The 17,354-nt window shown below is 38.9% G+C and overlaps 1 protein-coding gene and 1 pseudogene across 1 annotated transcript; both read left to right on the forward strand.

The window, feature by feature from the left end:
• Positions 1–13,574: 13,574 nt before the first annotated feature.
• Positions 13,575–14,597, forward strand: LOC127776998 (glutathione S-transferase T3-like). The gene has a single exon (XM_052303525.1). The coding sequence runs from the start codon at positions 13,575–13,577 to the stop codon at positions 14,595–14,597; it is 1,023 nt and encodes a 340-aa protein (XP_052159485.1).
• Positions 14,598–15,136: 539 nt separating this feature from the next.
• On the forward strand, positions 15,137–16,511 carry LOC127776999 (protein ALP1-like; annotated as a pseudogene).
• Positions 16,512–17,354: the final 843 nt, after the last annotated feature.

Here is a 17,354-nt window from a genome sequence, read left to right on the forward strand (position 1 = left end):
ATTGGGCCCTGCACTCATATATCGGGCGTAACTGACGAACTGATAGCACGATCAAGAGTGTGACGCACAATTTGCAGTATTATTACCGTTTCTCCATTATTTCTGCCGATGAGTAGGGCAGTAATTAAGCGGTTAATTTTACGTACTAGTCTAGCCAGTATCAGGGTTGTAACCTGCACTAGTCTAGCCAGTACGAGTACGTGTACGACGACTAGCTTGTTAATGTCGATGCACAATTGATTGAACACGACGACTTTGTTTGCTATCTGCACCGTACGTACGTGTCGCTACCATAGAATACTCTATTTTTATTGGTTATGATTAACTAACATCATGCAAAATAAGCATGTGTGCAGTAGACATTATTCACACCTCTGGATTTGTCCTCCATGTACGTGTGAAGCTCATTATATTGTTAACTCGTTTTTTTTTTTACCAACACAAGATCACCTAACAATACCAAGATAAACTAAATAGAAGCCAAATTACACCACAAACACCCATGTACCTTCTAATATACTCCCTCCGTATTTTAATGTATGACGCCGTTGACTTTTCGATCAACGTTTGACCATTCGTTTTATTCAAAATTTTTGTGCAAATATGAAAATATTTATATCATGCTTAAAGAACATTTGATGACAAATCAAGTCATAATAAAATAAATGATAATTACATAAATTTTTTGAATAAGACGAATGGTCAAACGTTGGACAAAAAATCAACGGCGTCATACATTAAAATATGGAGGTAGTATTTATTAGTACGTAATACCGTTGGCGTATAAATGTTTCTTCCTTTTGTCCATTTATTTTAGATCTTTTGATGACTACTTAATTATATGGTCTCAAAAGAAAAGGTATCAACTATACCATAGTAACAAATATATGTGACAGCACCAAGTAACAGATATATGTAGTTGAGACATTAACTTTTAACTTCCATACAATTCATTGTATAAAATTATGAATATCAAAATATTAGATATTCTACCATTATCATGCAGTTTATAATAAGAAAAGTTTATAGTAAGAAACAGCAGTTATAGCATGAACAGTGTAACGAATAATTCATGATCACTGCCGCATCACGATTTTCTTTTTATCCCTAAACTCCTCTATCGCTACCGTCTGTACAATAATTTTCCACAACGCCCCATTTCCCTATACAAGCAGTCAAATAGGAACCTGTTTTTTTTTTGACAGGGTCAAATAGGAACCTGTTGGTACAAATAGTGAGGGAGGTATGAGGTTATGGACCACCTCTACAAATTGATGCCCAAAGGTGGCCGCTTGGGTCAATTTTTGTAGGTAGCCCACTTAGATGACCACCACTAAAAATAGGTACTCCCAGGATTGGTGCCTAAGCAGATCACCTATGAAAACAGCAGGCGATCTTGATATGAATAATTTTACGTCATATATATGCACCCTAGGGCCCTAACCACATCGCCTATCCTCCTTCCTCTCTCCTTTCTCCCTCATCCAAACTTTCCCCATCGCCTCCCTCTTTATCTCCCTCCCTCTCCTCTCTTTAGGTCAAGAACAGAGTGAAGCCATGGTGGATCTAGTGAAGCAGTGGTTGGGTGGTATTAGCATTTGAAATTTCTCCCTCACCGGCAAGCTCATATCTCACCTGAAAGTTTCGTTTTTTGTAAATTTTTGTGAATTTGGTCAAATTTTATTTAAATTAATTCAAAATCAATCAAAATTTCAAACAATTTCGGCCAAAAAGATTCAAAATTACTGAAATTTCAGCAGTTTCGGTCCCCTCAGCAGAAAAAGCAATTTCGAAATTGAAACCCTGGGTGGTATAGATCTGACAGCCGTGGGGTCGGTATAACTCTGGCAACCGTGATCCGAACCACGAGGTGAGGGGGCGAGTGGTGACTCTGGTTGTGAATAGAGAGGGAGACAATAGGGGCCAACCATGGATTGGTGGGAGGGTAGGGGTAGGGAGCGCTTCTCCCCAGTGTCTCCCTTCCGCGTTTGGTGCTTGCCGTCGCACTGTATCTACCAGACACATTTGGCGATCTAAGACTGAGTGCCCGCATGTGAAAATAACGCACCATTTTCACAAGAAGCCATGTGTCCAGTCTTGTCTGCGGAAAAATTATTTTAGTTTTGCCGTGTGCAAAAATGGTTTTCATAAAATAGTAGTGATAGGTAAAGAATTGACCGTGATAAGAGGGGTTGGATTAATTTTTTATGTAGTAGTGGCTTTACTATTTGGTCTGCATATTTCAGTGCTTCATGTTGACATGGACTACCCTGGCCGGCACGCATGCTTGGGACTCCATTTGGTTGGTCGATGCGGGCATCACGCATGCATGCGTGCACCCGGCCTTTGGATGGAAACCTCATCTCCTCTGAGCGACATGTACACTTTGCATGTCATTCATGGCCCTCCTAGCTAGCTGAATCATCATCAACCCAGCTAATTCTGCATATCCATCATCGGGGGTGTTTTGTGTGGCCATGGTAGTTTCCATCAGGCTGCGAATTGGAAGAGGATAAATGCAAAGGGAACCGTGGAAATCGACGAGGTTATTCTGGAGGGATCCTCTTTAATTTGCTACTAGCTTAGTGGCGATCGATTGTATCCTCCGGGATCTTAAGAGACGCGACGACTTCGTTTTAGTTAATTCATTTCTTCGATCTCGTCGCATTTTTTACGCGTCAGTTTCTTTCTTTATCTGTGTGTTCAGTTCCATCAGCTGTTGGGATATATATGACCGGAGAGGCAAAAAGTTAATTTGGTAGAATCAAGCTTTAGAGGAAACGGAATGTGAATATATGAAAGGTTGATTGTGCAAGTTTGAGATGCAGAATAATTAATGACCTATAGACGCGAACTTTCTAGTTTTGCTACACAGTTTGAGTTCACATTTTATAGGTGCTAGGCGTTAAACTGTTTGTAGGAAGTTGTTGGGCGGTATAGCTATAGCTCTTTTGTTGGTCTAGCGGTGGTCAATACCGCTTAGTGACAGCTAGTCGGATTGTAGTGGTGGTGTTTTCTTTTTCCATAGCTTTTCATGGTTATAATGTCATAATTTTTTTCTTGCTATATGTGATAAAATATCGCACATGTGTTATTCATTTGTTTTAGAAAAATATGTTTTTATTGAGTACCCTCTAATGCGTGCCACCCTGAAATCATTAAAGTGATAATGTGTTAATTTTCGCTTTATTCTCAATTTGCATTTGGCTGTCGTGATCAGTCACCAGCTAGCTGCAGTGCCGTTGCATTTGCTCCAATTAGCCTTATCAAGGTTACATGCATCCTTCGATTCTCCAACGTGATCAAATCTCTTCTCGATCTGCATTCCTACACAAGCCATTCTATGCTTAGCTAGCTAGCTTGTTCAGTGTACCAAGGTTGTTACATCTCAGGTACCAATTCAAAGACAAAGGGATTATATATATCACTCGTACATAGACAGCAATTGCTTAATTCACTGACAGTTTCTATTCTGTAGTAGTGTACACAAATGTCGTCCTCTTCTATCGATGTGGTACATCAGATGGTTCTAGAAGAAACCGAAATGGCCATACACATACACAGTACTTAACTTGTCGTGCTCGATCGCACAACACTGCACCAATTAATCTTTTTTTCTCCGTTAATTGTGATCAACAAAACATGGAATATGCTTCACATGCAAGAGAGCCACGTGAATATGATTTTTTTTTTTGCCCCTGTTTGTGATGTGCTAGGGACCAAAAAAGAAGCATGAAAGGAGTGGTCATAATACAATGTTACTGCTTGTGGAAATGTCATAGCCTCCTAGACGAATCACGTCTCTTGTCCCTACGTACTGATTATTTTGGGTCACATCGAGATTTATGAATGAAGTATATTATGTGGGGTTATATCTATCGCATCAGAAGATTATTTTGATTAAAAAAATGGAAGTTCTTGAATATATGTAATCAAAGAGTTTTATTTGAAAAAACAGAGACTATTTAATATAAGTACATTGGTGGTGTTTGAAACTCATGAAGATGAAGATTAAGTTTTAGCGCACGTAAAATGAGAAAGCTATTAATATTCCTCGCAAAAAAAAGAGAAAGCTATTAATATATAATTAATTAAGTTTTAATTATTATAAACTCAACAGATAAATATATTTGATATTTGAAAGCAACTTTCATATAGAAAGTTTTTGAACAAAACGCGGTGCATGAGGCCGCGGTGGCATAGACAGCGGCGGGCGGCGGCTCCCTCCCCTTCGACAACGGCGACAGCAACTGTGGAGGCGGCAAGCAGGCCGCGACGGGAGGCGGTAGGGCGGAATTGGCCGCCGCGGTGCACGAGGCCGTGGCGGCACAGACGGCGGCTCCCTCCCCTTCGACAATGGCGACAGCGGTGGAGGAGGCGGCAGGTCGGCCGTGGCGGCGGGCGGCGGCCTCGCCTCCGCCAGATTCAGCGAGAGGGGAAGCCGGGCGGTGGCCCGACGGAAGGAGGGAGGCCGGGCGGCCGGCGGCCAATGGATTTTTTTTTATCTTGTGAATGATTTGTATATTTTTTTTAGATTTTTGTTGATTTGGGGATGATTTTGTGATTGATTTGTGGATTGTGGATGGACATTTATTGTGGATGATGATTTGTGGATGATTTCTAGGGATTTGGGTGTGACGGCGTTTGTGGTCGAAATCAGTAGATGCAAGCAGCTAAAAAACAATTAAAGAAAAAAGAAAAAAGAAACAAATATGGTAGCGCCAGCCACGTGGCGCTATCATCTTTAGTCCCGGATTTGGGGTCCTAGTTTGCAACCTGGAATTAAGGGGGTTGCAAACCGGGAGTAAAGATAGGTTTTTCCAGCAGTGCGAGCTAGTTCATTAAGATAATAAACCAAGCTTGGCACGTTAGTTCACCCTATTATCATGTAGAGTCTTCACTTACGGTGCTCTCTACTGGTAGTAGAAAGTAATATAAACCGTTGATCTCATTTGATCGAAGGGTTCACATTTATTTATAATACCATCTTAGTTAGCGGCAATAGAAACGTGGAGGGGTATTATTGTCTGAAAAATAGGTGCGGAGGGGAATCATCATTTAGTAGTGGGTAAACCTTGTTTTGATATTTTTCATGGAATATGAGTGATGCCAGTGCGATGGATGATCATAGATCAATTATATTTAACGATGAAAAAAAATGATAGTTCCTCCTAATCATGGTATTATAGTAAATTACTAAATTATGCCTAATTGTGGTATTAAATAAATTACTAATTAATCTCTAATAATATTGGTAGTATATTAATACCGGTAGAGAGCACCGGAATATCGCTCACCAAAACATAAAAATGAACAAATAAGTTAAGCAACATACTTTAACACAAATTGCCCGACAAGATATATGTACTATAGTTAGCGTGACAGCAACATAGTATATGGCACTGCGATGCTCTAACGCGGTCATTGGCTAGTACGGAGTACGTTGTAAGCGCAATTTCAGATTCAAAATATCCAGCTTTTGGCACGGCCATATAACAAGCCTCATGCATGCATGCATGCATGCATGTTCATCCTAAAAGCCAAAGTGGCCGATTAGGTACTAGCAAATATTCTTTGTGTCCTATTATCTATTGCAAGACCTACAACGTATGTCAACAAATTAAGATAAGCAAACCAAAGGCCATCAACTTTAACTTTTCTAACATTTTAAAGGGGTGTTTTTCCATGAATAAAATCATATTAGTCAAGTACTAGAAATTTCCATGCGTCCTCTTTTCATGCATGCATGCCGCCTTCATTTATATATACTTTTTGCAGGAATATAACAAGAGAAGCTTAATTGACCTTGGTCAAATTAAACACAATATATCAGATGAGATCAATAGTTTAGATTACTTTCTACTACCAGTAGATTACGTTATAGTGGAGCTCTTAGAAGTAGCTACACAAATTAAGCAGCCCACATATTACAAAAAATCGTCCACTAATTCGCATCTTCATTAGATGGGGGCCATTTCCCATATGCAGGATGAACACATTTCTATGTTGCTGCACTCTGTCTCGGTGGTATGGGTCAGATGCCCACTTTATCTTAGGAATGTGGTTCTCACAGTCACAGGCATGCGGTTTTCTCATCACCCACATGCATGCTCCCTAGCTCTCTTTTCCTTTCGACAACTAGATCGCCAGAGGATATGCCTCACTGCTACCCTGTCGTTGTTCAATTTTACCATACGTTCTGAAATGTAGTATATATAAATTTAAAAATGGAGAATTGATTAAATCAGGAGCCTACAACAAACTACCTTCTTCCTCTCTAATTTACTGTTGGCAACTCCAGAATCACCGTCATGTAACATGTTCCATATCAAGAATACTCCCTCCTTTCGGATTTATGTGTGACATTTCTGACGGCTAAATAATATTATGTGCAAGGCATTTACATCTATTTATCTTCTATTATATACTAAAAGTTCATTAAACTCCCTGCAAACGCTCCTAAACCGTCATGTGTCATGCTATAAACACTCTCGAGTTGCCACGTGGCACTCTAATAAAATATAGAATATCATAAAAAATCTAATAAACATCTAGCCATTGATTTTCCGTTAAATTGGTGGACCCACATATTTTAACCATTAGACCACTTGAGAAACAAAAAATCCGGTAGCCCTCATCTCCATCGTGCATATATGCGGCATGTGCAGGTACGTGCTATACCTAGCTCCCTCCCTCCGGCCTCTCTCTTTCTCTCCTATTTTCTCGGTAACTCCTCCTATTTTTTAGCTAACACCTCTATTTATCTTCAGATTTTCTAACTATATTTACCTGTGAAAGATTTGCACGTACAAAAAAAAAGTTCCGCTGTTCCACATATGTGCACGTACATACATACGTACTCTCTTTTTTTTCCTTTTCTTCCCTTCTTCTTGGTTAGATGAGATAGAAAACCAAATTAATAATTTAATACACATATTAACTGTTAATATTTTAAGTTCTAAAATGCACTTTAATAGATTAGAAAAAAATTCAAGAAAATCTGAGGAAAAAAGGTAAAACATCTAGTCATTAATTTTCATTTAAATTAGTAGATATGTTATCTCAGATCATTAAATTAAATCTATTAATAACCTCACACCTAATCTCTCTCAGCGCACCAACGAGAGAAAGGTACTTACATACTGCTCATAAAAAAACAAAAAAAAAACTGTAATGCAACGTACGATTAAAAACAAATAATTATATATTATATATATCATTAAAAATTACATCCGCTTCCATGTCCTCCCCTCTTTTCTCTATGCATGTATAGATGAGATCGTAACTATAATTAGTGATATTAAATTTTAAAGAACTATAACTTTATAAACATAGATTATATATATCACAATATATACGTAAATAAATTAGATCCATAATCTTTGGAAATAAAATTTTTAGGATTCTATTATTTTACCCATTATATTAACAATATAATATAATTTTATATAGAACCATTATTTTAAAAAACACACTGTTTAAAATAAAGGTTACACAACTATATTTTATACCATTAATTATCAATTTATGATCTATATTAACTAATTTATACTCCCTTCATTTCTAAATATTTGACGCCGTTGACTTTTTAAAATATGTTTGACTGTTCGTCTTATTCAAAATATTTAAGTAATTATTAATTCTTTTCCTATCATTTGATTCATTGTTAAATATACTTATATGTATACATATAGTTTTACATATTTCACAAAAGTTTTTGAAAAAGATGAACGGTCAAACATCTGCTAAAGAGTATACTATTTTTAATAAAAATATTTTGCCATCGATTTTCACTTAAACTGACGGACCTATTAATTAATTAATTAGGAAAACATTATATCTTTCATAAAAAATAAAAAAAGCTTCTAAAGACCTCTTTTTAGTCCTCTGCACAACACGTGTTCATATTTGCCTTTTGCACATATGACAAAAAGCATTGTACCTGAGGCAGCTAAAAGTGATTACCAAAGTTATCATGACTATCAATAAACACTACACATACTAATTAAATTTATATAATTTCTCTCTTATTTCAAACAAATATTATTTCGAAGAAAACAATTGAACATGTGAAAAACAAAAAAAAAAGGCTTTAAACAAGCAATTGTGTAGATGATTTGTGTCCTAACATAAAAAGTCTTCAATTCTTTAAAAGTGTGGAAAAATATGAACATTTTGAACTTCTACGAATGGAGGAACAATCCAACCATTAATCTATCCTTAATTTGGTTGTTACTAAATCATGCATCTTCATAAGGCGATTCAGTCACAATAACTTTGAATTTCTTACTATCACAGTTTGTGCTTATAGCAATATTGTACATAATATTTACTTACTTGATCCAAAAGTCGAACTCATATGACCTTGATTTATCATCTAACATGAATGATATTTAGATATGCCCACCCTATAGTTTATCCTTATGAGATGCAATTTCTGAAAAAAATTATAATCTCATGTTTTAATAATGCGGATACCCACGCATCGCGTGGGTCACCTTTCTAGTTATCCTAAGAGTCAAATAATTTCGTCCGGAGGAAGTACTATGTTACTGTGCCAAATTATATGCAACTCTTTGGGCTGAACTCATGCAAACTACGAATTGACATGTTGTATCTGTTCTCCAAATCTCTTTCATCCGTTCTTCTGCTTCTACTCTAATACATTATCAAACTTGTACGACTTTTATTTTGTTCGACAAAAGCATGCATTCAATTGGCGAAGGACCCCTCCCACTCCCCTGACTTTTTATTCTCAAAAGATCTTAAAATCTTAACTCACTAACATATAAAACTATTAATTAATATCAACATGCAAAAATTAAAATATATAGATATGAAAATGACATCATAGCAGATTTGCCACTTCTTCCGTGCAAATTTATATTTTTAAAGGTTCTCATGGAAAAACAATGATAAAATGTATGCACTAAAAACTATGTGAAGTAATATCCTAAACACGTAAAAAAATAACGAATTAAATTAATATAACCTGCCTTCAATATCAGTATTAGATCCCATATATATGTAACAGGCCCACGTACGCATAGCATTCTACTTATACTTTCACATCATTCTAACGTGGTTAATTTGATGCACTGTGATTAGGGAGCCAAGAATTTTAAGATAATTTTCATCCACCTAAATTTTCAATATGCATGCAACGTAACACTATAAAAATCACTTCTAGGTAACATAGGTCTCAGTTACATCACTAGCTACTACATGCTGTAAATAGCTTGATATATGATGCTACAATTAATCACCCTTTCACGCAGGCAGCTCAACGCATGCATACACAACTGAAGCCCATCACCCTGCTGACCATGGTGGCATATGGTATACGCAAGTAGTTTCTTATTAAGTGGGGGACTGAATAGTTTGGTCCGTGTACTTATATACATGCATTCTGCACGTACGTGTAGGGGGATCAATGAGGTCCCTGTAGCTCACTGTGTACATATGGCTGAGGCTGCCTGGGTGATGACCATGCATGACCCATGGTATACAAGTCATTACATTCTAAAGCTTAATATGTAAACATATTATCATCATTCACTAGCAATTATTATATTTTTAGATACAAACACGTGCAAATCTGTAAATTATTGCATTCAAGAGCTTAACATGTAAGCATATCAAATAATCCTCACATTATTTTCACAATATTTTAACATAAATCCAACAATCACTAATAAAAAACTATTTTTTTAGACGGCCAAAACTAGATTTTTTGCGTGTGGATCGGAGACCCTTATGCACCAAGAGGTATGCAAGAAATTATCATTTCTCCATGCGGGTGACGCACCCGCACGCGAAAATCCAATTTTTGCGTGCGGGCGCATAAGCTGCCCTTCTGCAATATAAAAAAATATAAGTCTAAAAATCCAAACCCTAGTCCCGAAACCTAGATCCGCTGCCATCCAGTCTGCCGCCACCCGCTAGCCATCGAGGTCATCATCGTCGCGAGGGCTACTGCCGCTGGATTAGCGGGGGGAGGGGGAGGGGGGGGGGGGGACGGCCACCGCTGCCAGATTCGCAGGGGGAGGGCGGCTCCTGCTGGATCCATGCTGGGGACAACCGCCGCCACCAAATCCGTGCTTGGGATAGCCGCCGTGCAGCCGAGCCCTCCACCACCGGAGGGGGCTGCCGTGCGCCAGACCCGTGCGGGGAGAGGGTGGCTGGGCACCAGATCTGTGCGAGGGTTGGCTGCCGCCCGCCGGAACTCGCAGCCAAGCTCTCCACCGCTGGAGGAGCCCGCCACGCATGGGGGTGCATTTGGGGGTTAGGGGGGAGGAGGGCGGAGGACGCCGCCGCGCGCCGTCGCCGTCGCCCATGCCTGCCACCACCGATGCCCGCCGTCAGGAGGGAAGAGAGGGGAGAGGAGTAGGAGGAGGAGTGGGGGAGGCCGAGAGAGAGGAGAGGAGGAGAAGTGGGTGAGAGAAAGAGAGAGAGGGGGGAGGGGAGAATAAAAAAATGAGTGGGAAGAGGAGGGGGGATTTTTTTTGCATGAGGGTGAGTTAAGAGCCCCGCATGTGAAAATACCCTTATTTTCACGTGTGGATATTTTAAGTGGTTCACTTGGAAAAATTGATTTTTTGCATACGCGTCTCTTGAGGAGCTGTATGGGAAAATGTGGGTCGATTTATAGACGCGGACACTTATAACCCGTTTGCAACCTATTGATGTGTTCGTACAGAAAAATCATTTTTAGTAGTGTATATCTCTTCCTATTCGTTAGTTAGACTTGGATTTATGTTTTTTTTTCAAATAAAGGAACTTGAATTGAATAGTACTTGATTCAAGCTTAGCAATTACATCTACAGTTTATTACATTATAAAGCATAATAAATTATCATTCCTCACATCATTTTCATAATATTTTAACCCAAACCAAATGTGTCCTTCATTTCTATAATATTTAGCATATATTCATTTCCATATATCCACCAAGTTTTATCTAGTTAAATGAGATCTGAAATCCTGAACAGTTTGGTCCGTGTATATATGCATGTGCATGTATTCTACACGTGTAGGGAGAGTCAACTGCAACTTAAGCTTTCGACTGTATGGCTTCCCTGAATATTCTCTCTTACTCGTAAAGAAAGTCGTTTAGAAAAAAGTTTAAGTCAAACTTTGGAAATATAAATTATAAATAACTTTTAAGTTGTTGAGTTTGAAAATATAAAAATTATATGAATAAATTTGTCATGATAAATAGTTTCATAAAAATATACATATATCACTTTTCAATAAATATTTTTATAGAAATAAGAAGTCAAAGTTGTGTTTTGGATACCGTGTCGCTGTCCAAAACAACTTTCTTCTTTTTCTTCTTTCTCTTTCTGCAATGCACCGTATGTACTCACATAGGTCGCAGTCCATAAAACGTTTGAGCGAGACCAAAAAATGAGTGTGATATGCACGCCAAAATTTACTATTTCTTCATGTATACGCCCCGTGATATTAGAGTGCATGTAACATCAAACAGAACCACTAAACAGTAGTATGGTAAAAAAAATCAATAATTATTTATGTGTAGCCATCGGAATGATGCTCTCACTAGGGCCTGTTTAGTTCGCAAAATAAAAAAAAAATTTTGTCACATCGGACGTTTGACCGGATATCGGAAGGGGTTTTTGGACACGAATGAAAAAATTAATTTCATAACTCGCTTGGAAACCGCGTGACGAATCTTTTGAGCCTAATTAATCCGCCATTAGCACATGTGGGTTACTGTAGCACTTATGGCTAATCATAGACTAATTAGGCTCAAAAGATTTGTCTCACGATTTCTTCCCTAACTGTGCAATTAGTTTTTCTTTTAATCTACATTTAATGCTTCATACATGTGTTCAAAGATTCGATGTGATGTTTTTGGGAAAAACTTTTTAGGAACTAAACGGGCCCGTTCACTACTAGATAGCGAAGAACAGCTAGCTATATATATATATGTATATATATAGACACGCGCGCGCGCGCACGGCTTGGACTTGGCTTATGCTAATTCAAGTCCAAATGGTTGATATTCTGACGTTTTGAATAAATTGTAAATAATAATCCACATTTTATTTGCAAAAAGATCTGGATCGATGTCATGATCATATACGTGTCCATATGTTTGCCGTTCTTTCCACTAAATTAATTTAATTTTGCAAGTCAACTCTCGCTCCGGTTTTTATAAATACGTACAAACATTTTGTATTTACGTACTGTTTCGTTTATATGAATATAAATAGAATTTGTATTTTTAGTAAACAAATCGATCAACCTAGCTATGGTCATTTTAGACCCCACACCATGATAAAGATGCAAATATATATTCTTCTACGTGGCATTTTTCAGTCCTCCATGTAAAGATATATTTATGACCTCTATTAGTAACACGATACAATTAATTAGTGCAGACTTTTGCACTACGTTCCGATGACTTTGTATACGTGTGACGTGTAGTCTGCAGAGGACTTCCAGATAGCTGGGAAAATTATACTGTATATGCGTACTGTACTCTGTAAGCTGTCGCTGTACTCTGATGTGTTTTATAAAAAGAAATACGTTAATTCATGTTACTCCATCCGTTTCGTATTATATATAAGTTATTTGATTTTTTAATCAAATTTATTTAAATTTGATTAAGTTTGTAAAAATATATACTAATATTTTTAATACAAAACAAACATATTACCAAAATATATTCAATATTAAATTCAATGAAACTAATTTAGTGGTGTAGATGTTGCTAATTGTTTTAATAAATTTAGTCAAACAAAAAGATCTTTGATAAAGAAAAAAGTCAAACGACTTATAAGAGCAAGTATAATATAGTGGACTATAAGCTAGCTAAATGCTGAGGTGGAGGAGAGAAGAGAGGAGAAGCGGGCACAATAACCAATAAACTCTGTGAGAGAGACAAGTGGGCCCTGTATTAATTATAAATAGCTAACTATCATATAGGTAGACTGAGAGAAAGTTACAAAGAACCTTAGGGCATCCACAATGTCAATCAAAAGTGAACATTATACAATAAATGCACCTATATGAGCTGCCTCTATACATTGTAGATGTGGCCTTTATAGCATTAATGGCTAAAGTAGTCCATATAGCTATGGGCTGCCCACAAGAGAATACAATATATTACTTTTTGAGTTCACTGTTTGGATATGAATAAAAAAACAAAAGCAGTTGATCCAGTACTTTTGACAGGTATCCGTTGGTTGAAGTTACCGTTGCTCTGCTCTATGTTGGCTACACGACATGCTCGATAGCTTGAGCTCCATGCTGCCTATAAAACAAAAAAGACAGAGCTTCATATTACAACTCCTCATTTCATCATGGATTCATCCAACAGAAATTTCAAAAGCCTCCTAAATCAAGAATCTCCAAGCCCAGAAAATTCTAGGCACCACAACTCTCCTCCACAATAATTCCCCAACAGTTTTCTCCCATCTCAGTTTTCCCAAAGCTTCAACCCAAATTTCTTATATAATTTCTACCCATTTGGTGCCCCAGGCAACTACCCACCATATGGTCATTCTCCTCCAAGCTTTCAAGCTACTCAACATCAAGGAAATTGGATGCAAGCTAACTCACCAAATCAAGTGTTTGGAGCTACAAGCAACAGAGTACTCTTTGCGCCACATCAAGTCACCTCAGTTGAAGTTGCTGCCAACACTTCTTCCCATGGGTCGGAGTCATCCATTCCTTGCCCTACAACTACAAGACAGCAAGAGAAGCAGCCACTTAACATCGAAGAGTTGAGTGATAGCAGCGAAGAGGGAGTAAGGAGAGCGCCACGCACCAATTGGAAGGAAGAAGAAAACTTGCGGTTTGTTAGCGCTTGGTTGAACAACTCAGTTGATTCTGTAGATGGAAATGACAAGAAGTCAGAGTATTATTGGAAGGATGTAGCTGATGAGTTCAACAGCAATATGCCTAGAAATGCACATACAAGGACAGTCAAGCAAATGAAGACACACTGGGATAATGTCAAGAGGGATATTGCAAAGTTCTGTGGGGCTTATGCTCAAGTCAGAAATACATGTACTAGTGGGTACTCTGAAGACATGATTATGGAGAAAGCCCATACATGGTATAAGAATCAATCACAGCAGAAACCTTTCACCTTAGAATACATGTGGAGAGAACTAAAGGATCAACCAAAATGGCGGAGAATTGTCAAGAAGGAGGAAAGCAAGAACAAGAGGACTAAGATTTCTGAGTCAGGAGCTTACACATCGTCATCAAACCAAGACACTGAAGAAGAATCATCAACTAAAGAGAGGCGTCCCGAGGGGCAAAAGAAAGCAAAAGAAAGACTAAAAGGGAAAGGGAAAGCTGTATCATCTCCTTTAGGGAACCAACCATCTCAAAACATGGTTCTGTATAATGAAGCTGTCAAAATTAAATCTGAAGCATTGTTGAAATCAGCAGAAGCAGCAACAAAATCAGCAGAAGCAAAACGAGAACAAATAAGGATGGAAAAGTGGCAGACATACATAAAACTGGAAGAAAGAGATACTTCCAAATTTAGTCCTACTAAACTGAGAAGGCATGAAACTATGTTGAACCAATTGTCCAAAGAACTTGCTCAGGAATAAAAGAGCAGCAGCCAGCAAGTAGTGTATGGTTAATGTACTTATTAGATTTGTTGAATTGTTAATGTACCTGCTATTTTCAGAATTTAGCTCTTGTACTAGGGTTATTTCTTCTACTAGGGTTGTTGTTGTTGTATGTGTTGTATTGTTAGTGTACGGTTAATGATCTTGTACTACATCCCAATTGCTATTAAGAAATATTGTTGTGTGCTATTAGAGAAATCACATTTTCAGCATGGATCTTTTCTCTTAATGTTAATTTTTACTCATGAGAAACTCTTGCTTACAGGATCAATGGTTTTCAGACCTTGGAGATGTATTCTTGTCCTTGCAGTCAGCACTCCATTCCTGCACACATAGACATATTTATTAGGACAACCACACAATGACAAAAAAACTAGCCGTTGGAGTACTGACAAAAGTAAAAAATAGCTGTTAAAAACTAGCTGTTGGAATGTATCCTACAAATAGGAGATGCAGTTGAGGAAGACACCACTCACACTATCACTGTCCACTCCATTCAGCCCCAAACCAACACCAAAATGTCTGCCAACTCCCAAGATCAATCCAATTGTTCAGATACTTCAATCATTAGTGGCAATCTTGAAGATCTCATGTGGGAAGAAATCAACGATCCTATGGAAGCTGAAATTGAAGATCAAATTGAAGCTGAGGTTGAAGCACAGCTAGAAGCAGAATTAGCTGGTTCCTCTACTTGGCGTGGTGGGTACACAAGGAGGTACATCAATAGGGATCATGAAGAGGATCATAACAGATTATTTGCTAAATATTTTGGCAACAACCCTTTGTACACTGATGATCAGTTTCGTAGGCGATTTCGCATGAGAAAGCATCTATTTTTGCATATTGTTGAAGCTCTTGGTGTTTGGTCCCCATATTTTCAGCTAAGGCGAGATGCATTCGGTAAGGTGGGTCTATCGCCGCTGCAAAAATGCACGGCTGCTATGAGAATGTTGGCATATGGTACACCAGCTGACCTTATGGATGAATCATATGGGGTAGCAGAAACAACAGCAATAGAATGCCTGATCAATTTTGTTCAAGGTGTGAGGCTTTTATTTGGTCAGCAATATCTTCGGCCTACTCAAGAAGATATTCAACGTTTACTTCAATTTGGAGAGGCACATGGGTTCCCTGGAATGTTGGGCAGTATTGATTGCATGCATTGGGAGTGGCAAAATTGTCCGGTTGCATGGAAAGGGCAATTCACCCGTGGTGATTATGGAGTACCGACTATCATGCTTGAAGCGGTTGCTTCTGCTGATATATGGATTTGGCATGCTTTTTTTGGGGCTGCTGGTTCCAACAATGATATCAATGTGTTGGATCAGTCACCATTGTTCACTGAGGTACTACAAGGAAGAGCACCCGAGGTCCAGTTTACAGTTAATGGAACAAACTATAACATGGGATACTATCTAGCCGATGGTATTTATCCAGAGTGGGCAGCATTTGTCAAATCAATCAAAAGACCTCAGAATGACAAGGTTAAATTATTTGCACAACGTCAAGAATCTGCAAGAGAAGATGTGGAAAGAGCTTTTGGGGTAGTGCAAAAACGTTGGGCCATCATACGTCACCCAGCACGTCTATGGGAAAGGGAAGAATTGGCTGATATCATGTATGCATGTATAATTTTGCATAACATGATTGTTGAGGATGAGAGAGGCGCCTATGATATACCCGATGACAATACATATGAAAAGGGCAATTTTCTGCACAAATGTCCGAGCTTGACCATGGCCCGATATATGGATTTGCTGATATCCTAGAGAAAAATGCAGAGATTCGTGATCGAGCAACCCATCGTCGTCTCAAGCAAGATTTGATGGATCACATGTGGCAAAAATTTGGTGGCCAGCAACATTAGAGTTTATTAATTTCTTATCAATTACTTGCTCTGGTAGTTTGTATTCAGGCAATTAATTTAACATTTGCATGTTTGTTTAATTTTTTGAAAGTATCTGTACCCAGCAATTCAGATTTGTTTTTTTTACATAGCCTAGAATATATTCAGCATAACTTGAACTGGCTAGTCTCTACAACTGCACATTTAACATTTAACATCCTATAGTTGGCTGTGCACAATAAGACTGACCTTTCTCGTACAGCATAAAGAGCTTTAGGCTCAATCCTAGCTAGTAGCACCAATAGCCCACAAACTAAATGCACAAGACTTGTCTCAAGCAACCAAATAATCAAAATCACCTAGGAAGCAGGAAGGTAGGAGATGGTTAATTACCTACTGCTTAGTTTTATTTTGCATCGTTGTTGCCTAAGACCGTGAGACGGAGCTGCTGCCCCGCCGAGCAGTCGCCGCCTCCGCAGCAAGGACTCCGGAGGCCGCCCCGACCGCGCGGCCGCTTGCTGCGCGCCGGACAGCATCAACCGGAGCACCGCTGCCGCGCCCTCAGTCGCGACAATGGATGCCATCGCCCCCGATCCCTCTCCCTTCTCCGCGGCGGTGGCGACGATTAGACCACAGCACTTGTTGCCCCCGACGCCAGACGGCTGTCCCACGCAGCGTTTGTCGCTGCCGTGGCCGCACATCCACCAGCCGTGCGCCTGGATCTAGAGGTAGGGTTTTCAGTGGGTGAGGATTTGGAGATCGGGAGCTTCGCGGGTTTTCGGTGGGTGAGGATTTGGGGATCGGGAAGCTTCGCGCCACGCAAGAGCTACGGGGAGTCGGGTGGTTGAGGACGAGATATTTTTTTTCACCCTGTGGGTCCCATCTCTTTC

This window comes from Oryza glaberrima, chromosome 6 (assembly GCF_000147395.1).
Source record: "Oryza glaberrima chromosome 6, OglaRS2, whole genome shotgun sequence".
Taxonomy (NCBI): Eukaryota; Viridiplantae; Streptophyta; class Magnoliopsida; order Poales; family Poaceae; genus Oryza; species Oryza glaberrima.